Source organism: Plutella xylostella, chromosome 16 (genome assembly GCF_932276165.1).
Source record: "Plutella xylostella chromosome 16, ilPluXylo3.1, whole genome shotgun sequence".
NCBI lineage: Eukaryota > Metazoa > Arthropoda > Insecta > Lepidoptera > Plutellidae > Plutella > Plutella xylostella.
In genome coordinates, this window is record NC_063996.1 from 8,054,320 (window position 1) to 8,078,433 (window position 24,114).

General features: G+C 37.7%; 3 protein-coding genes across 8 annotated transcripts; 1 reads left to right on the forward strand and 2 right to left on the reverse strand.

The window, feature by feature from the left end:
- Positions 1–184: 184 nt before the first annotated feature.
- LOC105395574 (protein lethal(2)k10201) lies at positions 185–3,193 on the reverse strand. Of its 3 annotated transcripts, none has more exons than XM_048626440.1 (4): positions 3,046–3,193; positions 1,519–1,670; positions 1,048–1,246; positions 185–756 (listed from the first exon to the last, which is right to left on the reverse strand). In XM_048626440.1, exons 2-4 carry the CDS (start codon positions 1,668–1,670, stop codon positions 382–384), a joined length of 726 nt encoding a protein of 241 aa, XP_048482397.1. In that variant the 5' UTR covers positions 3,046–3,193; the 3' UTR covers positions 185–381. The 3 variants fall into 3 exon arrangements, with proteins under 3 accessions (XP_048482397.1, XP_048482396.1, XP_011565828.3); XM_048626439.1 differs by lacking the exon at positions 3,046–3,193 and adding an exon at positions 2,717–2,821; XM_011567526.3 differs by lacking the exon at positions 3,046–3,193 and adding an exon at positions 2,463–2,603.
- LOC105386376 (nucleoside-diphosphatase uda-1) lies at positions 2,778–18,176 on the forward strand. 3 transcript variants are annotated; one of them, XM_048626435.1, is made up of 11 exons: positions 2,778–2,915; positions 6,052–6,175; positions 11,481–11,624; positions 12,835–12,923; positions 13,308–13,471; positions 13,798–13,892; positions 14,620–14,776; positions 15,378–15,527; positions 16,490–16,659; positions 17,427–17,590; positions 17,908–18,176. In XM_048626435.1, exons 1-11 carry the CDS (start codon positions 2,892–2,894, stop codon positions 17,992–17,994), a joined length of 1,368 nt encoding a protein of 455 aa, XP_048482392.1. In that variant the 5' UTR covers positions 2,778–2,891; the 3' UTR covers positions 17,995–18,176. The 3 variants fall into 3 exon arrangements, with proteins under 3 accessions (XP_048482392.1, XP_048482391.1, XP_048482393.1); XM_048626434.1 differs by lacking the exon at positions 2,778–2,915 and adding an exon at positions 3,442–3,625; XM_048626436.1 differs by lacking the exons at positions 2,778–2,915; positions 6,052–6,175 and adding an exon at positions 10,740–10,818.
- A 2,394-nt stretch (positions 18,177–20,570) lies between these two features.
- Positions 20,571–23,805, reverse strand: LOC105386354. Of its 2 annotated transcripts, XM_038118293.2 has the most exons (4): positions 23,539–23,801; positions 22,812–22,871; positions 21,250–21,480; positions 20,571–20,801 (listed from the first exon to the last, which is right to left on the reverse strand). In XM_038118293.2, exons 1-4 carry the CDS (start codon positions 23,600–23,602, stop codon positions 20,641–20,643), a joined length of 516 nt encoding a protein of 171 aa, XP_037974221.2. In that variant the 5' UTR covers positions 23,603–23,801; the 3' UTR covers positions 20,571–20,640. The 2 variants fall into 2 exon arrangements, with proteins under 2 accessions (XP_037974221.2, XP_037974222.2); XM_038118294.2 differs by lacking the exon at positions 22,812–22,871 and having other exon boundaries at positions 21,250–21,516; positions 23,539–23,805.
- Positions 23,806–24,114: the final 309 nt, after the last annotated feature.

The window sequence follows — 24,114 nt, forward strand, 5'->3', positions numbered from 1 at the left end:
TAATTAATTGGGATTACACTAACTTAAGAATAATTTTGTTTATTTGCATGTTATCTACAAATATTACATGTTTTACATAGGCACTTGTAGGCGCTATGCTAATGTATGTAAAACTATATTTAATTATTTATTCAAATGTTGTATGTTGTCGGTGTTCAATCGAAATGTTAAATAAAATTTTAAGTCGTCTAAATATTTATTTTATTTACTCTTAAATATACCAAGACACAGTCTTATGAGCAGATTTTAAGTATGTCTCTCAGTTTGTTCTTAGCCTTTTTTCATAAGATAGTAGGTACGTAGTGTGCTGCTCAAATAAAAATGCACAAAACCCTAATCTTTACAATTTAAATTTTGGGGGTATATTTGTACTTGGCTGGGTTACGACGGTAAACTCTCTTTGAGTTCTTCCATGGCTGTGTCAATGTTAACATGTTTATTATCTTTATTTTCTCTGTCCTCATCTGTAAATTTCTTTCCAGTGTACTTTGTGAAGGCTTTCTGTTTACTATTAACAAATGAGAACTTTTTTGGTTCATTTCTAAGTTCGGCATGTTGTGTCGATGTGTTACTACAGTCAACCTCCATGCCTCCCTCTTTGGTTTGTTTATTTTTATTTTTCTTCCCTCTCGGAAGTTTTAATTGAACCCTATCGAATCGATAGTCTTTCGGGAGTCGATGGACGTTCACGCAGTGATCGAGTCTTTCTTCTGCATTCGTAAATTTTTCTTTGCATTCTTCTATGTAGCAACAATACTGAAAAAGAAATAAGTATTTTTAAGTCAAAACAAAACACACAACTGTAAGTACCTATATGTAGTTTGTTATTTTAGTAGCTACCAAATCGCCACCTTTGTAATATGAGGACATGTATCCGGGTTGGAGGGTAGCGTACCTAAATGTAAGTAACGTTTCCTTGATCAAGGTCTAATGGACAACCAAAGAGACTAACTTGAGATGGATGTCCGAGTACATATACGAGTTTTGAAAAAAAAAAAAATTTAAGTCGGTGTCATATTGGCTTGAGGCATTTAGTCAAGAACTTACCGATGGCTTTCGTGTTGCCAGTACGGCGAAGAAGGAATCGTGGCTCTCCTGAATGTGCAAGTCCAGAAGGTGTGGCGAGGGAAGAATCTTCTTGCATTGGCTGCACGAATACCGGTGGGACGTGTTATAGTGATTCTCGAAGTCTAAGAGGGATTCTGCCGAAAATGTGCAGCCCGGTATGTGGCAGACTGATTTAACCCTGAAACAACAAAATCCGAGGATTGGGATTATGGGAAATAATTAATATCCATATATATTATGTATATCACGCAAAACATATTTGACTCAAATTAAAATTAAATTTGACTCTTACGACGCACACATTAAGAACGGATAAAAATAGAAGTTGATAATTGATGATAATTCTAATCGATCGAACAGATCATGATAATTCATGATGATTGGTAGGTACTACTATGATTTAATCACTATACTAAGAAACTTTACTGGTGTTTTTGAAAATAAACTTACACTTCATGGCATAAGTTCTCGTCATCCTCGTCATATATGCCGAATTTTGGCGGAGGTTTTTCATCAGCAAAAAGATCATCGTCGTAACTTCTATGGCCAACCCCATACAGTTTCAACTGTTCTAGCAAAGTGGCATTGCTTTGTGGAATCATCTGAAATTATGTAGGTAAGTATGTCTTGTTTAGCGGCATGTAACTAAATACATATTATTCTATGTGCTTCTATGATATTTGTTTACGTGTACCTACGATGTACCTATGTAATGTTGTTCCTAACAAGATTCTCCATTAATAAGTTAGCTTCTATTTGCTTAGTTTAATACTGTCTGTGGATGAGCCTACAGTAATATTTTTGCATCATAATCTTATCATAGCAGACAACATGATCGGCCGCTAAACAAATTCACCGATTCGATTGGTTGGCCGGTTAGAAACCAGAGAGATAAAAATGACAAATTGTAGTCTATTCTGAGACGGCAGTCTATCGTGGTTGGCCTTGAACTCGCACTCTGCGCACATAACTATGAGATAATGATGTTGATGAGGAAAGAACTTTACAACGGATGGTTACAGTTTAGGGCTATGTGAGGGTTAATAGTCCAAAACTAGTAGATACATACAAAAGATTAACTATAAGAACCCATTAACCTACTTGGAGCGAGGAAAATGCGTAGGAAAAGTTACAGAAAATAGAAAACATAATAGTGTTAAAACAATTTTAAACAGTCATGAGTGTATGAGAACTATTGCTAAAGTCATGATAAAAATTTGTTTTACTCATCGTCGTCAGTTTAGAATATAAAAAATATATGCCTATAATAATTAGGTAGGTACTTACAGTAATTAGGTATAGGTAACTAAGTATATAATGGTTCTCGGTACATTGGTAAAAATAAGCTAATATATTTATTCAAAAACATGTAAGTATAACACGTAACTACCTACCTATTAGAGTGTAGTTAAATAATCCAAACGTATTCACTAATAAAAATATAATTTAGATATTGATAAGTATATACTTACTAATATTTAATATCAATGAGATAATAGTTAAGTAAGTATTTATATTTATGAAGAGCACTATTTACGTAGGTAACTACCTCTACATCGGTATATATAAGCACTTATGGTTAGATTAATGCATTATCATAGTGACAAGGCAAATGGTACTAAAGTAAAGTTTGAGAAACAGTTGATACCGGAGTTACGTTAGTGGTGAGCGTGTTTTGGACGTATCGAAACATTCCATACATGACGACCTTAATAAAATTGCGATAGTAAATAAAGTTAGTATTCAAAATAAAGAAATTGTTGCAGTGGGTTGAAAAAATTGTGATATTATTACTGGCCGTGGCCGAATACAAAAGTTAAAACATGAGTGAAATACGTCAAAGGAAGGTTAGTTATCAAATCAAAATTACTTATTAGTTTTTTAACCTCAAATTTAAAATGTTCATTGGTCGCTCTAAAAAGGTAAATATACCTAATACAAAATATATCTGCGTTATGGTTCAATTAAAATACATACCTTTTAAATTAACTGCATTTACTGAAGTATATATTGTATTTTACTGTAGTATTTACATACAGCAGTCTTATTTTTTTAGGGTGTGTTCAAAAATTTTATAGTTTCAAACTATTAAATTGAAAACTTTCAATTTTTTTTTTCTTGTACAACTTTATTTATCCACCACGCTATTGGGATTCAGTTAAAAAATATCTAGTGGATCGAAACTGAGATCGAAACGAAACTATATTTTTTACCATTTTTTTTGTACGTAATATCCCTTTATTTTAGTGCGATTTAATAAACTCGTGCTTTATTATGGTTATCGAGTATACGAGTTTGACGTTTATTCTGTGTGTATTCAGTCAGATGCATGTCAGATGTCACATCTTTATGTCAGATTGTCATTTTGTCATTGTCAGTCAAATTTTTCATTTCAAATCACGACAACATAAAAAATCGTGAAAATATGTGTAGTATTTTTAACTACGTTTTTACAGTATTAAGCATGAGTAACTAAAGTTGTGCCTCATTTATTTACCGGTTGTGATGTTTATATCTGGCCGTTATGGGCAAATTCAGTACTTACAGGTATTTAGAGGTAAGCTAGATTTTTCTAAAAACTCGTTGTAAGTACTAAATAAACCACTTTTTAAAGCTTAGGTATATCGTACTGACAAAAATTGTCAGCTCAATGTATAAAGTTCGCCGGGTCTGCTAGTAATAAATAAATAAAACATAGCTAAATATAATAAACAGACGGTCTCACAGGTTAGAATTGGCAAAAGTATCTTTGCATATTTTACATCCATCATTTGTGGAACTCAATTCCTAAGAAGGTTAAACGCTAGTCTAGTCTACCATCCACAAAGTCAAGAATAGCTCTTTAAAAGGGAGATTTCTAGAGCAAATAAAATCAATATTTTTAATTTCCTGTATCCACATACCTGCCAGGCAGCCAATTTTCAGCTGTCAGGTGAATGTCGTCTCTCCTCGCAGGCATGCCATTATAGCTAGGTTTAGATCCCAACGGACTTCCTAGGAGTTGAACCCCAGCATTCCCAGCATTATATTAACACATAGACAATTTTTTATTGTGGAATGCCCATCGGAAAACTTTTTAAGGTGAAGCAAAGCTCGTGGGTACAGCTGGTATCTTCCTAAATGTGAGGCCAAATCATTTAAAATACATAGAATATCACTATACAAGTGTTTTGCACACTGGTTATAATGAAAATGTATATTTTTACATAATTATAACCTACAAAAAGAAGTATTTAACATTTACTGTTTCAAATGCAAATACTCAGATAATTTTTCAAGATAACAGATAACATTATTAGCTATTCCTTTCTTTAAAGACCCTTATTACTAGGAGATCTAAATATAAATTTGCCTGTTGCTTTTTTACATTTATCTTTTACTTTAAAATAGATATTTGAAGGCAATTCCATTAGGAAATAGTTATTAAACTATATGCTACATGGATTATTAGTTTACACTTGGGAGCTATTAAAATGTTTAATGCATTGTGAATTTTTCTTCATATGTGACTGTAACTTTTTCATTACTTGTGAGATCATTTTTTGAGTAAAACCTAGCTACGGTCTGTGTTATGCATGGATATGGATAGTCAACAAAATGATCTTGGGAGTACCAAATTACTTGGATTAGGTTTGTGAATAAATTGAAGACTACTGGAGTGACACCATTTAAAGGGGGCTCTAGGTTGAGGTCATATGAATTTTTGGTAGAGGACAGGCATATTGACCATTAATAACCTTACATCCTGTTTATAATCCTCAATGCTACTTTCAATAACTCTATCTACTGATGACTGGTAGTTACTTTCATACTATTTACCCGACTGCCGAAGGAGGAGGTTAATGTTTTTCGATTGTATAAAGTGATGATCGAAAAAATAATATTTTTCCAACAATGCCGTAGGTATGTAGGGTATCAAATGAAAGGGCTTGTGAAGCACATTACAAAAATATGCATATTGTAGGTATTTAAATCACAAAACCAAAATAATTGAAATATAAAATGTTCATAAAATAAAACCCGACTACTGACATAAAATTTCATAAGATAAAAACAACTAAAAAGTTACAAATAAAAAAATATAATTATAAACAAACAAAAAACCCGACTGCACGCTAAAAAGATGAAAACAAGCCCCAATGTTATGGAAAGTATCGCAGGCGGGGACCAACTTGACCGCCACACAAAGTTCCTAAGTAACATTCAGCTAAATGGTGAACCATCTCCTGGTCACTGCCTGCGATACTTTCCATTAACATTAGGGCTTGTTTTCATCTTTTTAGCGTGCAGTCCGGTTTTTTGTTTGTTTATAAAAGGTTTATAATTATATTTTTTGACACATTAAAAGTTACAACCTGTCAAAATCATATGAAAGTAATTGTCAGCTATTGATAGATTCAGTTATTGAAACTGGCATTAAGGCTCTGCTTCAAAATATCTGGACAATGGTTACCTGTTCGATAAAAGAGATGCTTTCACTGTCTAATACATAATCACATGTATTCCATCCCAAGGGGAAGCCATTATCAAGACATTGTGCAACAGGACCTTACTTACTCGGCAACCCGAAGTGGATCTTGGCCTCAGACACAAGAGGTCGCCACTGATCTCTATCCTGCGCAGTCGCCTGCATGTAGTTGGCGAAGCTCCTTGCCGACTTCATCATCATTGGACGGTCAAATGGCGTAGTGGTTAGTGGCCCTGAATGCTATGCCGAAGGTCCCGGGTTCGATTCCCGGCTGGGGCAGATATTTGTTTAAAGACAGATATTTGTACTCGGGTCTTGGGTGTTGATATTTATATTTAATATGTATCTATCTATGTATTTGTGTAGATATATCAGCTGTCCGATACCCATAACACAAGCTCTGCCTAGCTTGGGGTCGGATGTCCGTGTGTGAGATGTCCCCACATTAAAAAAAAATCACTCCAGCGGTATTTGGGATGGCCAACAGGACCTGACAATGTGTGTTTGCGTTCCAGTTGAAAGATGATAGTGCGCCGGCGGCCGCCGCGCCCCGGGCCCGCAGCCTCGCGCAGCCGCGCCGCCTGCGGAAGGTGTTTGTCGTGCTCATCATAGCTGCCGTCTGCGCCACATACTTCACCGGTACGTGAGCTTTTGAGTACATTTCAAGTATAAAGTCCTGACAAGCCAAAACATGGAACCTATTCTGCGACACGTAGATGTCGCTGTATAGTCGCGTGCGACGTCGCAGAACAGAGAGCCACGTCGCGGCGACACGTAGACGACATGTGCCTAGACAGGTTCTGCGACGATTTGTCGCCTAGTGAATACGAGGCTTAAAAGAGTGCTATTTTGCAAAGACTTTTTTATCATTATCAGTTATTTATTTACATTTACATAGGTACATTTAAAAAATAAAATACCGTTTGGCAAAGGTTTTTTAACGGATTTGTCTTTGAATAAATTTAATACATCGATTAAATACGGTCTGTAACAATAAGTTAATATCCACTTCCGTTTTCAAGACTTTATAGTTTTACTGTACCTAACTTATGTATTTTCGAATAGAATAGAATATGACTTTATAGGTCACCACTAATAGCAACACGTACAAAAAATACCTGCTTATATACTAGGAACACTGAACAATAGGCCTTATCGCTAAGAGCGATGTCATACAGGCAACCTATAGGCAATATAAATAGGTATCCGTGGATTTTGGACCTCAGTGATACGCATTGAAAATGGTATGTCTGTTATCATCGTGGTATTGCTATGAACCTCAAATTGTAGTTTATTCCAAATAATAGTTGATTAAAGGTCAAATTTAGGGTGTATCATAATAATATCAACACTTCACCTATCTATTGGTAGATTTTAAGTCAGTATTGGTGGTTACCACGCCTTTCATTTTTCCTTTGTCGAATGAAGTTGACTAATAAGTCAAGCATAACCCCTCGTTTGTCGGGTTTTCTAACTTTATATTTATTTAAGCATCATCCAAGACTCCGGAAAGTCTAAAACAAACATTGCGTTTGTCTAGTCTAGACTCCAGACAAATAAGAGGCAAAGCCGGGATTCAAATTTCGTAACTTAGGTGATTATTATTAATATTTAATTGAATCTTGATCTAATATTCTTATGGAAATTAAACTATTTTAAACCTCAAATAATAATACGTTATATATAAGGTTGCCTGTAAGAGATCGCTCTCAGCGATAAGGCCGCCTATTGTGCATTGTGTCTATGTATTATGTAAGTACTAGCTGTTCCCGCGAGCTTCGCTTCGCCTAAAACTAGACCATATGTATACCAAATTTCATTCAAATCCGTTCAGTAGTTTTGGCGTGAAAGAGTAACAGACAGACACAGTTACTTTCGCATTTATAATATTAGTTAGGATATTAGTTAGGATTAGTTTGGGTGTAGGTATTTGTATGCCTGATTTATGTGGTTTTAAATGAATTCTATTCTATTATCTATTTTTAAACCATAACTAAACCACACATATAGATCAACGAGAGCACAAAGCGTGTGGTAGAATTATTAGTTAATAAGCAAACAAACCTACAAGATGACTAATTAGCAAAATGAAATAACAAGCTTAAGTTTAATCTTGTGTTGACTTCTTGAGGTTGTGGACGTGTTCAGTCCGAGGCTAGAGTTTCAAGTTTATATTTAGCTAATTAATTTTATCAAACTATTTATAATTATAGTAATAACTACAAACGATATAAATTGATAAGTTTGACGTTAAGTAGTTAATGTAACATTGTGGGATAACAATGTTTTCCTTAAACTTTGAGGTTTTCTTTCTATTTTGTGTGCTTATAACAAAGACCTTTGGTGAAGATATAAAAGCAAATGATACTTCAGGCGAGGGTAAGCTATTAAGTATTAGTTTTATTGATCTCAATTTTTCAACGCTAATTTTCATAAGTCGTAAACTTAACAACTCTCTCAGCACAAGCTTGCTTGTGTTGTGGTCCACCAACCCGCACTTGGCCAGCGTGGTGGACTAGGCCTAAAACCCTTCCTTCATTGGAAGGAGACCCGTGCCACAGCAGTGGGGACGTAATGGGTCGTGATGTGTGTGTAAACTTTACGAAGGTTGTTCAGAATGACCGGGGCTAGTAGCGCGGGGCGCATTTAAGACGTGACATATGTTTTGCATGGCGCTCACTCACATCGCGCAGCCTCAAGAGCGAGCGCGACGGAGAACTTTGCGCCCCGTAATAGCCCTTCTGACCCCCTGAGTCACCCCTTTCCTTATTGTAACTTCCACTTTTTCATCACCCTGTATAAACGATTGTAGGTAAACGATTAAGTACACGTGTCTTGACATGCTATAAAAATATTAGTTATGCTTAACGCTAAAATGTAATAAAAATAACTGTAACTTAGTTACCGTAACTTCTTTTATCAAAGCAACCGTAACTTACTTACCGAAACTTATTTTATAAAAGCAACAGTAACAAACGGGAGGTACCTGACAAATGCAAATCGATTGGAAACAAAACAAACAATAGACGACCGAATGGCGTAGTGGTTAGTGACCCTGACTACTGAACCGTAGGTCCCGGGTTCGATTCCCGGCTGGGGCAGATATTTGTTTAAAGGCAAATATTTGTACTCGGGTCTTGGGTGTTGATATTTATATTTAGTATCTATCTATCTATCTATTTGTGTAGATATATCAGCTGTCCCTGTCCGACACCCATAACACAGGTTCTGCCTAGCTTGGGGTCGGATGGCCGTGTGTGAGATGTCCCCACATATTTATTTATTATTTTAATAACACAACGGGTTGGTGTCCAGAGCGTCAAAAAGTCACCAGCTCAGCATGTGCTGTGGACAATAAGGCCACAGCGCTGTATGACACATCTGTGTCTATTAATTACCTACATTTCATTGAATACGACTACGACAAAAATCAAAAGTATTCATAACGTCACAGGAGCATCTTAGTTGAAATGGGGTATAGTCAAGCTCTTGTGTTGGTCATAGGGCGTGCAAAACCGGTTAACCGGTTTTTCCAAAAACCGGTTAACCGGACAATATTTCACGGTTTTTCATAACCGGTTTTGAGAGTTCAAAACCGGAAACCGAAAACCGGGTTTTCACCGGTTTTGATCGTATTTTTATATACTTTTTTACATACATTAGAAGCTGAACCCATAAACTCTAAAAATAAAAGAATTTGTATATCGGTTGGCACACGCATGGACACTAGATTAATGGTGAAACTCATAAAAAAGCACTAAAATATTGTATGGAAATTGAGTGACGATTTTCTGGTGCACATGCCGGCACTCTGCCTAGGCGCAGTAAAGCAAACACGACGTCAGTGACCGATGTGTGCGTGTGAGTTCACACTTTTTGATGTATAAAAACTTATTGCTGTGTGAAAAAAAGGTACTCTGGGTGCACATAATTATAACGTTGAAATCTTGCCCAATAAAGCACAACAAGGTGGTCTTCATACAAACTCTAGGTAAAACAGGACTGCATTGACCGTTGTTGAAAATATAATTAGGCCAAGTGCGGGGACTGCATTCGACGTTATGGACTTTTTTCATGAAGTGTTGAGGACTTCAAATCAAATGCAGTCGTGTTCATCAATGAGTTAGGCTTTCTTTCGTTGCGTTGATATGAACAAATCTGTAATACATCAAAAAAACATTCATCATCTTACTGCTACTATAGAGTGGTCGTAAGAATCAGACGATAAATGTTTTTTTTTTCAAAATCTGCCTGTATGTTTAAAATATACAATTATTGATGATAACAGAACGATATAAAAACACCATTAAGGTGCCACACACTTTTTGTAGATGTGATAACAGTAAGTACTATGATAATTCTTATTTAACTTTTTTTCCTGTTCACTAAATTATTAATTTGTCATATGGTTGATTAAAAACAGATAAGTATATCATAAAAAATGTTTTATTCGTATGTTTTGTGGATATCTCTTTCTAAGAATATGGGTCCCTTGTTTAATTAGTACTGTATGACAAAAATATATAAGTAATATCAAAACCGGTGAAAAACCGGTTAACCGGTTTTGAGGCTGAAAACCGAAAATTCAAAACCGGTTTTGAAAACCTTCCGGTTTTGCACGCCCTAGTCTTGGTCACATGAGTGATAACATGATTATTGTAAAGAAAATAGAACTTTACCAATTAGAACTTTAGAACTTTATGGAAACATACTAGGTATGATGTTTGGTATCGTGATCAATAGCAGTGCAGGATAGAAAGACCTTTGCATGAAGCGAAAGGTCACATGTCAAATCAAAACTGGTTTCATTTATCACTGGTCTAAAATAAATAATAAAAATACGATTCTTGTTTTCGATGTAGCTATTTTAAATAGATGCTTTATTATTTTATAGTTTAAACTCTTTAGCCAAGACACATATTCTGTGGAAATAGATTATTAGGTATTTATTCAAAAGTAACTATATAGGTACGGTCGCCTGCGCCTAAAAGTATACAGGCGGAGTTTTTAAAATAGCGATCCCTGATGATGAAGGGACCAGCTACATCTGTTATAAATCCGGGGACGTGTTGTGTGTGATGTGTGTAGCAGTGGTGTTTATGTGGATCTGCTTGGGCAGCATGTGAGCTTAAGATCGCTATTTTAAAAACTCCGCCTGTATACTTTTAGGCGCAGGCGACCGTACGTTAAAAGTGTTAAAGAAATGAAGTTTTCCAAAATGGATGGATGGAGGTCGGAAGGCTTCAGGTCCATGTACGTTTTCATGGTTTGTCTGATCTCAGGTTAGTTATCCTTACTAATATTATAAATGTGAAAGTAACTGTGTCTGTCTATATGTCTGTCTGTTACTCTTTGACGCCAAAACTACCGGAACGGATTTGAATGAAATTTGGTATAAAGATCGTCTAGACCCTGAGAAAGAACATAGGCTACCTTTTATCGTGGAATTCCCATTGGAAAACTTTTTAAGGCGAAGCGAAGCTCGCGAGAACAGCTATTCGCATATAATGTTAAGCAGTATGCAGTATACTTTTATTATTTAGGTACCATATACACAATACAGCTAGCTTCTTGTATATTATGCAGAGGGATATGTATTGCATTTGCAGTTCATTCAGGGCAAGTTACACATTTACTTTAAAATTTGTACTTATACAGTACGTTAATAGTTGATAATATTCAGATGCGCTGTTAAATGTTCTTCAATATTGCAGACGGCGTAATTAATCTAGTCTTTCCGTTTAGTAGTGATTTGGAGCGTTTCTCTCTGAAAAATTTTCACTGCTTGTGAGTGTATTTATTTATTTTTAACCGACTTTGAACAAAGGAGGATATTCTCAATTCGTCTGTATGTATTTTTTATGTAACCACCGATATCTCCGCCATTTACCGACCGATTTTGATCATTCTTTTTACATATTTATCTAACTACCATTGTCCGCAGGTCTATTCGCGGGCCAGAGTCGTCTGCTGGACGGGCTGGCGCGCTCGCTCGGGTACCGCCACGAGCATCACTACGCGGTGCTGGTGGACGCGGGCTCCTCGGGCTCCCGCGTGCTGGCTTACAAGTTCCGGGTGCCTTTCACAGGTTCGGAGGGCTTTTTGTTTCTTAATGACGCCGCCATCTTCAGTTTTAGGACGTCAACGAGCCGCCATCTGGAATTTAAATTTTATTGAACCTAAAAGAACTCTTTGCTAGAAAACGTCGCTAATTAGAACGTCAACAAGCCGCCATTTTGAATTTAAATTTCAAGATGGCGGCTAGTAAACAGTTTTTTCTGCTCGATGGTGACATTTAGCATCTTGATGCGGCACAGATGGTGGCTTATAGTTTTAGAAAAGCTTACGTCGCGGGCTCCTCGGGCTCCCGCGTGCTGGCCTACCAGTTCCGGGTGCCCTTCACAGGTTTGTGATAGACCCCGCCATGTTGAATTTAGCACGCGAACGAGCCGCCATCTTGATTTAAAATGTTATGCTTATGTATCTTAAGAATACCTCTTTCTGCTTCAAAATGCTATTATAAGATGGCGGCTAGTAAATATAGTTCCAAGAGGGTGGCTTATGTACAAAGGTTCCACTCGAGAGAGCCACGTACAGGAACTTCGCCTCCTCTCAGAATAGAATAGAATAGAGGGTGGCTTATAGATCTAGAAAAGGCTACGTCTCGTAATAGAGCGCCGCCATCTTGAATTAAGAATGAGCCGCCATCTTGAATTTAAATTTTAAGTTGGCTGCTAGTAAACACTCTTCTCGATGGCGGCATTTAGAATCTAGAAAAGGCTGCCTCCCGCTAGAAAACACCGCCATCTTGAATTTTAATTCCAACATGGCAGCTTAGAGATCTAGAAAAGGATAAAACGCTGGTATGTAGCATGTAACATCCCCGGCGGCGGCACAGAGTCGTCTGCTGGCGGGCGCTCGCTCGGCGCCGCCGCGAGCATCACCACGCGGCGCTGGGGGACGCGGGCTCCTCGGGCTGTCGCGTGCTCAAGTACAAGTTCCGGGTACCCTTCACAGGTGTGTTGCACATTCGGAAGTGTTTTAGTGTCTGAAATACGCCGCCATCTTAAATTTTAGGACGTCGACAAGCCGCCATATTGAATTTAGAACGTCAACGAACCGCCATCTTGAATTCAAAACGTCAACGAGCCGCCATTTTAAATTTAGAACGTCGACGAGCCGCCATCTTGGATTAAATAATAATGCGCCTTATGGACTAGAAAAAAACGTCTTTTAGCTATACTGTACCCGTGATTAAAAACACTAATTAACTAATTCTTATTTCTGTATCGTTTCAGTATTCGGTCAAGTGAATCTGGATTTAGAAGATGAATACTTCGAGCAGTCCAAACCCGGCCTGTCGTCATACGCCGACGAGCCAGAGAAGGTATTTTAATTTTGGATGTTTTATCATTATTATATGTATATAAAATATCAAGTAAATTTGACCGACATCCTTGAAATTTCCAAGAAAAAATGTTGTCGAAAAGTAGTATTTAGTGATTTTGTTAGTATTTCATCAATTATTTATTAGTTGTCAACACGGGAAGAAGAAGAAAGAACTAACAAATATGCCAATGCGCTTAGAACCCTGTATTTATAATATTCGTGACTTCTATCTTCCACATAATATATGTCTCTTAGGATCAAACTTTTTCACTGGACATCTATCTGTTTTGTCTACTCTACACATTAAAACCATTTAATTCCCCCGAAACCACTCAAAATTCACTTTCTTGACTAATCTCAAACTCTAAATTCTCACTTCCAGGGCGCAGACTCAATAGTGCAACTAATAAAGAAGGCGTCATTCCTGATTCCCGAAGACAAGCGAGCCCACACGCCTCTGATCGTGCGAGCCACTGCGGGACTACGCCTGTTGCCACGGGAGAAGGCCGATGGGCTCATAGTGGCCGTCAGAGCCGCTATAGCCAAGTAAGTCGTAGTGGAAGATATATAGTCATCGAGGAAAATATGCCTAGTAGAATAGACAGTACTTAAAGACAGCAAGAGCTATCGTGATTGTCCGCCATTTTACTTCTACCATCTTGAATTTAGATTTTCAAGATGGCGGCTAATTATACGCCAGGTCTATACGCTATGACGATTTATTACAGGAAAAGGATTCGATAGAAGACATTAGTTATGATAATTTAACAATAGCACTGTCTAGAATAAAACTAGACACAGTCACAGCCCAATAGCACAGTCGTATGACTTTGTAGTATGATAATTTACATGATATTTTTTTCAACTTTCAGATTAGGTTACAACACAGACGGCGACAGTTCGGTGGAGATCATGGATGGAGCAGATGAGGGCATTTACATCTGGTACACCGTCAATCTACTGCACAGTGAGTTTACTAAATATAGAATAGAATATACACTAACGAGCAATGAACAGTTACTGTGACTATAGCACCAAATTACTCATAAACGAAATATGCACGTTTAACAGCGCATCGGAATATTAACAAACAAAATGCGAAAATATTTTGATCAAATTCTAAATTAAATGTTTTTATAAATTGGGTCATCTGGTGTCGACATTTTGTAGTTGAGTAGTTAGATATTTAACATCAATGGAACCACTGTTTTTTTGTAGATTCGCTGATAAATGTTATTTCCACCCAGTATACCAGAGAGTATTTTGTAAAAATGGACGTTCATCAGAAAATTTTATATTTATACGATGAATAAAAACATTTGACTTTGACTTAATAGGATGGTAGAATAAAAATAAATTATCTGATTCAGATAGATTGGACATTGAAGAGGAAATATTTAATTCTGAAATCCCCAAGTTATTTCCCATCACACGGTACACGATATATCACGTAAAGCGAAGTTGGATCAAACTATTTAGATGTAAGTTTAATCGGCATAATATTACTGTGCACTTATAGAGTAAAACATGAAAAAGAGTATGGACAGTGATATATAATGATAATTATGTAATTGCGTGTACAAAAAAGTAGGCATATACTCAACAGTGGGCGATAGTAGACTAAGAAACATATCAACAAACTTCTTTTTAAAAAGGTCCAAACACCACAATAAAACAGCTTTCTTTCTCTCCAGACCTGCTGGGCGGCTCCACGATGGCGGCTCTAGACTTGGGCGGCGGCTCCACGCAGATCACGTACCAGCTGGACGAGGAGCTGGCGGCGAGGGTGCCCGCCGGCGACCGCCACGCCGTGCCCACCGGCGGGGTTAACATCTCCGTGTATACGCACAGGTGAGCAGAGGGCTTAGTGTCTCCCGCGTTAGACCTGCTGTTTGTTTATACGCACAAGTAAACGAGCTAGTTAAGTTTCTAAACCGAGAAGTGCGTGCCCACCGGTTAACATCTCCGTGTACAAGCATAGGTGAGTGTCTCTCGCGCTAGACCTGCTGGGCGGCGACACGATGGCCACCGGCGGGGTTAGCATCTCCACAGGTGACCGAGCAGAGCTATCGTACCATGATCGACACTTTAGAAATCAACAATTCAAAATAAGCAGTATCGCTTATCTATCGATTATCAATAATTCAAACTGTAATTTTCACAAACCTGGTTTAAGAATAGAATAGAATAGAATAAAATTTTATTTCAGACCATGTCCATAAAACATTGTAACAAAACATAGTTTAAGAAGTTGATGAATTTAATTGCATTTTAAAGCCTAGAAATACATTTTCCGTAGATATGAAAAGAGCAATAGCTCTCAGCTATGAATATTTTCATAATTAATGCAAGCTATGTGTTAGTATACAAGTTTTGTAATTTATTTTCTGTTTGTGTACATACAAATAAATAATACTTCGGCTATCTATCTATCTGTTCTTTACCTCCACAGTTACCTAGGCCTGGGTCTGTACGCGGCTCGGTACGGCATCCTGCAACTGGGCAACAAGACGCCCAACACGACGCACTTCACGTCGCCCTGCGTCGACCCCATCGTCACCGACGAGCGGTGGACTTACGCCAACAAGGAGATTGTCGTCAGGTGAGCAATGTGACTTAAATATCGGACAACTTCATTAAGATGTCAGATTTTAAAGTCACTTGAAATGTGATATTACGCTTACCCTTTTTATAAGAGTTTCATTAGTTGAAAAAAATATAGAATAGGATATATCAATTTGATGGTACGCTCATTCGAATGGTGTGAAAAACGCTTTGATAGCAGACCGCCGCGACGTGGCATCTTTATCTACGTAGATAAATATGCCATCACGCGCGATTTGGTTTTGTAAAACTTTACTTGAATTGGGCAACAAGACGCCCAACACCACGCACTTCACGTCGCCGTGTGTCGACCCCATCGTCACTGACGAGCGGTGGTCTTATGCCAACAAGGAGATTGTTGTCAGGTGAGGATTTAATGGGGTTAACCCTTTTTTAACGTTCACAGCTAGCATAAATAGCGACGCTAATTGAAAACAAAACCTTTCCTTAACCGTAAAGAGTCATACATCTCAATTCTGCATTCCTTAAAGCTTGGAGGGCCGAGCGTAGCAAGGCAATACTGACCTTACCTTAATTTTCTAAACCCTAAAGAGCCGAGCGAAGCGAGGTCATATAAACCAACCCCGCATATCCCAAAACCTTGAGAGCCGAGCGAAGCGAGGTAATACAAACTTAACCGGCATTTTCTAAACCGTAGCGAGCGAAGCGAGGCCATACACCTCAACCCGGTATTCCTCAAAGCCTAGAGAGCCGAGCGCAGCGAGGCAAAACTAACTTTACCGGCTCTTTCTAATCCCTAATGAGCCGAGTGAAGCGAGGCCACACTAGTTTGTGTGACCCCGCATTTCCTAAAATGGTTATGGTTGAAAATTCAAATTCATTATTTAGACTCTAAATAATCTTACTTATCTAAATTTTAGAGGAACATTAATCAGGCGTGGGAAATGAGCGCTTATCCGACTGAGCTACCCTTTGTTTACCCTACAATTGTCCCGCTAGCGGCCTGTCCCCGGGCGGGACGACGGCGGCGCGGCAGCACGCGGCGTGCCGGCTGCTGGTGGCGCAGTACGTGAAGAGCACGCTGGACTGGGAGCCCGAGGAGCCGCCGCGGGGCAGTGTCGCCGCCATGAGCTTCTTCTATGATGTGGCTGCCGATGCTGGGTTGATTGGTGAGTGGGTTGCTTTGTTTTTTATGCTTGAGGTGCCGAAGTCCACTAGCGCCGCCAATTGAAAAACAAATGAGATTATTTTTTCCAAACCTGCCACGTTGCACGCCCTGTCACCCACATCATGTTACTAAATTTTCTTGAACCATCGCATAATATCACGAATTTAGCATGAAGAGGGGGCGTGAAACGTGACAGTTTTGAGAATAACGCTTTCAAACGGAAGTTATATTTTTTTCAACTTGCGGCTCTAGTTGTCCGTGGGAACCTCAAACTGCGTAGACTATAGTTGTTTCAACTAGTCACACTTTATCCCTAATATCCTCATACTGACTGAGCATTCAGCGTGAACTGACTAGCTAATACTTTTTTGGTACTTCCCCTCCATAACTGTACAGTCCATCTGCATAAGTAGCTATACACTTTTTTACCTTGTCAAACTCACAAGGTGCCTATTCATTCATTCATTCAAACATTGACGTTTTATTTAGTTGGTAGTTTGACAAGGTACATAAGTGTATAGCTACTTATGCAGCTGACCGTACATACTTTTCCCCGTACATTTGCGCTCACTTGATAGATAGCTGGATCCTAATTTAGCACTATACACTTACGGTACATATCTAAAAATCTAGATGTGCAGGTTTTCCTAACGATGTTTTCCTTCACCCTAAGAGCATTTGGTTTAATTTCACTTATTTCTAAAGAATTCCTTAGGTACATAGCCGGATTCGAACCCTATTTCTAAATAATATTTCATCATCTTCCAGACGTAATGCGCGGCGGTAAGGTGACAATCGGCAAGTACAAGCACGCGGCGCAACAAGCCTGCGGGGGCGCCAACATCGAGCAGCCCTGGGCTTGTATGGACCTGGTGTATATAGTGACGCTACTGAATGACGCGTATAAGATGTCTCTGAACCATCCTATATCGGTAAGTCAACGAAAAATGGTTATTTGATGTAGTAGTAAATGACTATAAAAGGGAAACGTAATATCCCCTGGAGTCATAGCAGAGTTGCCTCTCCGTAACCAGAGGCGCCATTTTGTGAAGACGCCATCTTGGCCAAAGCTCAAGTGTGTAAAATGTGAATGGATAGATTTACATAAGCAAACCAATCAGTCAACATATATCAGTATATATGCACTAAATGTATGCGGCATAAATAATTAAGTTTGGCAATAGTCCACGATCTCTACACTGATTCACTTACCCTTTCTATACTCACCACAATATTTCTCTCTCAACAGCTATACAAGAAGGTCAACGGCCACGAGGTGTCCTGGGCTCTCGGCCTGGCCTACACCACCATCATGAATAGGATCAATGTCAAGTAGACACACACATCACCCTCTATGTAACATTACTGATGCTGGTAACTCGTATTTGTATAAACTGCCATGTGTGGTCAGTATATTCGCCTAAATTATTGCCGAATTCGCCAACATTTTTGGTATTTGGCTGATATAGAAAACATCAAATACGAATAGCCAAGTGTGGTATCAGCATGAGAGACTCATGCAAAAAATGTGTGGGACTCGAACAAAGGAAGGTTTTTGTGAAAGAATCAATATAAAACTTGTGTGCGTCTCATGTAAATTTAGTAAAACACATACAATATATGATAATGAATATAATATTGTATGAGATTCACGCAAAATGTGTTTCCACGGAAGTTTTATATATACTTACTTAATTATATTGAACTATTTAAATTGTGTGTGAAAGTTGACATAAACCGTAAGAAAGATGATATTATTATATTTTTATCACACAAGTGCAGGAATGAAACCTCTTCCTTACTAGGTTTCAAGATTTTTAGGTTTCCAAATTTTTTCATCGTTCGTGGTCCATTGGTTCATTGTTTTTTAATGTAATTGTTTAGTGAATTGATTAAATACTGTATTTATTTGTTTTATTGCTTTAATGTGGCTACGTTTATTCACTTTTTTCATTTTGTATTCTATGTTTTAAGTAGTTTACTTAGCACAAGAATGTAGGGGACTATACAAATCAAGGGCCAAAGCAGGTGGTTCGTTTGCTGTGGTTTAATAAATAAAAACTTTTCAATTTATTTATTGAGTATTTAAAAAATGCACCTTGCACATTTTTTATGGAATTGACACGACCTTGACAGAAATTATGAGTTTTTTTAACCTTTTACCTATACGTAAAAAACTGGCTATGGTCTTCTTCTTCTTCTATCGTGTAAAATGCACTAAGCTAACTTCCTCCAGTGTTTTGCTACTCTTATTGCGAGATCATTGGATTTCATCAGGTCTCCTTGACTGCATTTTGGGGCATTAGGACACTCTATAAGGTGTGACGTTGTCTGGAGGCTTCCGCAACTGCATAGAGTGCTGGCATTGGCTGGGAGCATATCCCATTGGCTGTGGTCACTATTTTGAATGTATAATAAGTTAACTTACAAATATTTATGTGCTCGGGTTGGTTTACAAAATTATTTTTTGCCTACGCGAAGACTTTCAACAGCTCAAACCTTAAAAAGCCTAAAACAGTAGATATAAATGACATAAAATTGAAAAGAGGCAATAAAAAATGGCTTATACTACACGAAATGGATGTAACTTATATTTATGGAACACAAATAGGTATCTAATTACTTATGTCGTTAAGAATATGCACAATTTGGTTAAAATATTTATAAACAAGACACTGTATTTAAAACTGAATTACGTGTAATAGTATTACTTTAGCTGTGTGTTATTTTTTAGTTAATGTTGTGAAATATGTAACTGAATTATTCCTAAATGCGTTGTAAATACATAACTCCTATATTAAACTGTCTAATGCCATTACTTTTGATAGGCACAATGCTATGTATGCTAAAATGAATGTTGTGATTATTATAATTATATACCTACCATGTTTGCAACAGATGAATCTTATGAATATGCACAGTATATAAATGAATGCAATGTATATAAAACAATGCCACGCAATGGGAGACGATAAGTAATTTATACTTTGATAAGTGCAATGTTTGCAACAACAGATTTTGAATGTCGCGTGAAATGCCCTCCTATTTTTATGACTATAAAATGTGTAATTTTTCCCACTTTTCCATGCAACGAAAGTATAATAATATAGTATAAACAATCTGCTGTTGAAATCGTGAAAACATCCAAAAGTAATGACTGAAGAAAAGACAAATAGAAGTTTTATAATAATTCTATGACTTGGACTCAAGTTTATTCACGTAAATAAATTGATTAATTCATTGTTTTGTGTGTTAAAGTATGAGGGTATTGCATTCCGTTGCGTGGCTGACACCAGTTCGATGATATTTTGTTATTGTACAAATTTAATAAATGTTGGTAAAATAAAACTGCAAACTGTTTAACTTAATACATATTTAATTAATTTAATATTAAGTTTATGTAGCTCTCGCGTTTTATTACAGATTGCATATTCTTATTGAGCAATTTAAATTAAAAATCAACAAAAACGATAAGTACTTATACCGCCCCCAGCGCATACAAACAGTTAGATCCTAAAAATAACAGATGTGTTGAAGAATATTTAATCGATAGGTACATAGACACAAGCTCTAATTTTTTATTATTATTTAAGTACGTAATTTAATAAATTATATTATTTCTATAGGTTTCTTCATCTCAATTTTTATCTGAGACTTTTAGTATTAAATGGCAGCGAAACCTGACCCCTCTCAGAAGCATTGTTGTCCGGTTTCTTTGCACCTGACCGTACTAAAGGGGGTACACTTATCTGTTTTGTTAACCGTACCTACATTTTGTCATAATCTTAAACCACTAGGTTGTTACAAGAGAAAAATGTGAGATCTCTTTTATTGGGTCTAGACAGACGACAGACGGAACGCATTTCAACTGCAATCCAACTGCAAATTGCAGTTCAGGTGCAGTTTGCAGTTGGATTGCAGTTGAAATGCGTTCCGTCTATCTAGACCTTTAATCTACGTATCTCCCCTTCTTTTCCCCCTCCTATCCAACAACAGGTACAACAGGCGCCACAAACGCGGCCTGCGGCGCCGCACTCTTCTCCAGATCGACGCAGCAGCACGAGCTGATGAGGTTGTACTCCTGGCACGAGTTGGCGTACAGGAACTTGCAGTCCGCCTTGCGACAGCTGAAGGGGAGGTTGTCTGTGGAGGGTTAGGAGTATGAGATGGTGAAAGAGTTTGGGACGACTGGATCTAAAGGTGAGCTAATATTTAAACAGTCATCACAACATTCACAACCCATCACGACCCCACTGCTGGGGCTCGGGTCTCCTTCCAATTACGGAAGCGTTTTACGTCTTAAGTCTGTTTTTTAATCTCAGAAAATTATGTCAAAATAGTATCTGAGATTAAAAAAACATTGGTAGATTCAATCAGTGCTTTGAGTTAAAAAAAGTCTGGTCGAGTTTCTTTGTGTTCTTCCAAGATTTGGAGGCAATGGAAGTATCAAGTCAATGTTTAAGACGAAAATGCATTTAATTTTGTTTCCAAGCAAATAGGTATATACGTATTGGGCGAGGTTATGAATAAAATACAAAATCCACACCGACATTCATTACACTCACTCAAATCTAACAAACAGCGCACTCACATTGAGATCCATCACAGCAGCAGGAGTCATGGGACTGCTTGTAGGAGCAGTAACTGTAGACCGACGAGTCACAGAGCGGGCATCCGGGGTGCGCCCCGGGCGGGCCTGGCAACTGCGGCTTGTGGGGGTACTGGCCTCCGTACTGGCCTCCATACTGGCCTCCGTACTGGCCTCCGTACTGGCCAGGATACTCCGGATAGTCCGGGATGTAGTTGCCGTAGTTGTTGTTGCCTAGGAAAAAATCAACGATGTCGCTTATGCCGAGACCTGTTGGCAAATGATGGTGATGGTGAAATGGCGGTGATGGTTAGTGGCGCAATGTGGTGGTCGGTTAAGTGCGAGAGTGAAGGCAGCGGTGATGTTTTCAGCGTTGTAATGCCGATGATGATTATGGTTTGGCTAAGTTGAAGGTGTTTACCGGGTACTTACTGTAAAATATACTTCTTTATGCAAAATTCAGCTTCAGAGTTGAAGAGTTAAGAGATCCGCATAGCTCCTAATACCTAGCTTGAACTATCTCCTTACACAGCTATATTGTTTGAGTTTGATGTTAGGTATTATTAACCTATCCTATACCTACCTGTTGTTTGTTCTGTTTTTTTCATATGTTTGGACCTATTTTTGTTGTTCTGGACAGAATGTGGTAAGTAGGTATTACCTGCTTACTTATGGTAAAAACTATAAAATGCGTGTATAACGTATAACAACTCGAATACTTACATAGGTATATGACACCATAGATTAACTTATTCTCATGGAAGGGACATAATTTTACGTGTTGCGTACATAATTAAATCAAAATCGTATGCATAACAAATTTAAGTACTTACTTAATTAATTAACAACTTCATTTTAAAACAAAGATTGTGATCTATTGTGTGCTGCCGCTTCTACTAAGGTCGATAGATGTCAAGGAAATAATATTATGATCTGTTTTTCTGGCAGGTTTGAGGTAATTACCTATTATATCTTTATGTATGACTATTATTGCGCTTGCTACTGAGTAGTCGGGTATTTTGAAACACATAACTATATAATAATATTACTTATGTGATTTACTTGGTAGCGTTTCCTTAATTAGCGAAGTAAACCTACATTAATTCAGTAGGTATAGTGACTGAGAAATGGATTACTTGGTAGGAATTATGTTTACTTTACGTATAAGTACTAGATACTTTTGAAATGCCCTGTCAAATTCTCGGTTATTTATGACACCAACTGTCGGTTTCGTAACTGAAAAGCACTTGAAATCGGTCTGAATGTCAAGTCTGTGCTGCTTAATTTCAATGATCAGAAGAGCAGGTACCATCACTGAAGCTAGCCCAACTACAGACGCTTCAGATTTAGTTAGTTACGTGAGATAACATTCACTGCAATGATTGTTTTTAATATGTAAAACTATATTGCTAACAAAATAAAACTAAAGAATGCGTTAATGACAAAGGCGGTGGCGATGGTGACAATATGGTTGACATTGATGAAGACGTTGATGACAAAGCCGGTGACATCGATGGTGACAATATGGTTGATGGGGGTGACAGTGGTCATGATGTCTCACTCACCGACTCCTAGTTTGCTATTGCGGCTTATGTCATAGTTCGATGGTTCGTTGTCCGTTACACCTAAATATTGATACAAGAGGCATGTATTAAAAACCTATTGGGTAATGTAGTCCCCTAGGCCGGCTGAGCTGAAATTAGGGGGTATGTACAAAGGTTCCACTCGAGAGAGCCACGTACAGGAGCTTCAATTCCCTCCCTCAGAATACCTAGATAAGAATAGAACAGTAGTCACCCTTAGACAGGTGGCCTGGCCTGCACAGCCACAAGCCTGGATGAGGAAGGCGAAAGTCTGAGTGTTGTGGCTAGATGTATGTGGCTCCCATTTGAGGCATATAAGTACATAAGTTGATTAGCTCCTTTCATATTCCTAGCTTGGACCACATCCCAATTCCCTCCAGGCTGGTCTATTGCGGGTGGTACTTATCTAGTTTTCCTGTAGGTATTATAGATGTCCAGGCTCTTTCAGGATTTCATTTTATCATGATTTTATGATTATTTTTGTTCTCATAACGACTTTGTATGCTATCGATCTCGCGAGTCTTGTGAGATGCGAACGAATTATTGAGCTACCAATCAAAGAACAGTGTAAATTTTATCAATGTCCTGATCGATTGAAGAACTATTAGGTAGGTACTTAGGTAATTCGCAAAAAATCGAAAAATAACACGAAGTCTTTTAAAAATACCTCTATAGGTACTTAATTAAAAAATTAGTAAAACAAACTTACCATCACTGCCGGTGACAAAAATCACTGACAAAATTACAAAACAAATCAGTGCCTTAGAATTCATTTTTAAAATGCTTTTGTTTTTAATTTCTCAACTCACTTCCGGTACACTCACTGTTAGCAACACTAAAGAATATTCTCTATTCGAATTTTATTTTTAATTTCCTAAACTTGACTGGCCAGTATGGCTTAAGGAGGACGATTGACAATTTAATGAAAAGAGCTTAGGCTGTCCGCGATACACAACTTGTAGAAGGCTTTGATACCGGTTCATATACCAGTACTGGTGGACACAAAACTGTTACGGTTTATGAACACTGATGATGTGATGCACAAAAAATACTTCATAATTTTGTATTTTTACGTAAGTAAATAAGTAATTTTAAGTACCTAGGTAAGTACTTTTAGGAATTTAAGTTGTTATTCAAAGAACTTACTTTAGTGTCCTGTTTTTAGTAGGTATCTAGCTTAGGTACGTAGTTAATTGAAGTTTCGTTTGCAATGACTATAGTATTGAACAACAGATCTATCTATAAACTAAACTAACTAAATCTATCTATAAAGTAAACATCTGGA

Bases quoted from the DNA above. Each gene is read 5' to 3' on its own strand.
- LOC105395574 (XM_048626439.1), bottom strand. From the start codon at position 2,770: ATGTATGGAATGTTTCGATACGTCCAAAACACGCTCACCACTAACGTA. The intron at 1,671-2,716 runs GTATCAACTGTT...ACATAATTTCAG, and splicing joins TCACCACTAACGTAACTCCG to ATGATTCCACAAAGCAATGC. The intron at 1,247-1,518 runs GTAAGTTTATTT...TTGTTGTTTCAG, and splicing joins GAGAACTTATGCCATGAAGT to GGTTAAATCAGTCTGCCACA.
- LOC105386376 (XM_048626434.1), top strand. From the start codon at position 3,593: ATGGGCAAATTCAGTACTTACAGGTATTTAGAG. The intron at 11,625-12,834 runs GTTCGGAGGGCT...GTATCGTTTCAG, and splicing joins GTTCCGGGTGCCTTTCACAG to TATTCGGTCAAGTGAATCTG. The intron at 13,893-14,619 runs GTGAGTTTACTA...CTTTCTCTCCAG, and splicing joins CACCGTCAATCTACTGCACA to ACCTGCTGGGCGGCTCCACG.
- LOC105386354 (XM_038118293.2), bottom strand. From the start codon at position 23,602: ATGAATTCTAAGGCACTGATTTGTTTTGTAATTTTGTCAGTGATTTTT. The intron at 21,481-22,811 runs GTGAGTGAGACA...ATTTTTTCCTAG, and splicing joins CAATAGCAAACTAGGAGTCG to GCAACAACAACTACGGCAAC. The intron at 20,802-21,249 runs GTGAGTGCGCTG...AACCCTCCACAG, and splicing joins CTGCTGTGATGGATCTCAAT to ACAACCTCCCCTTCAGCTGT.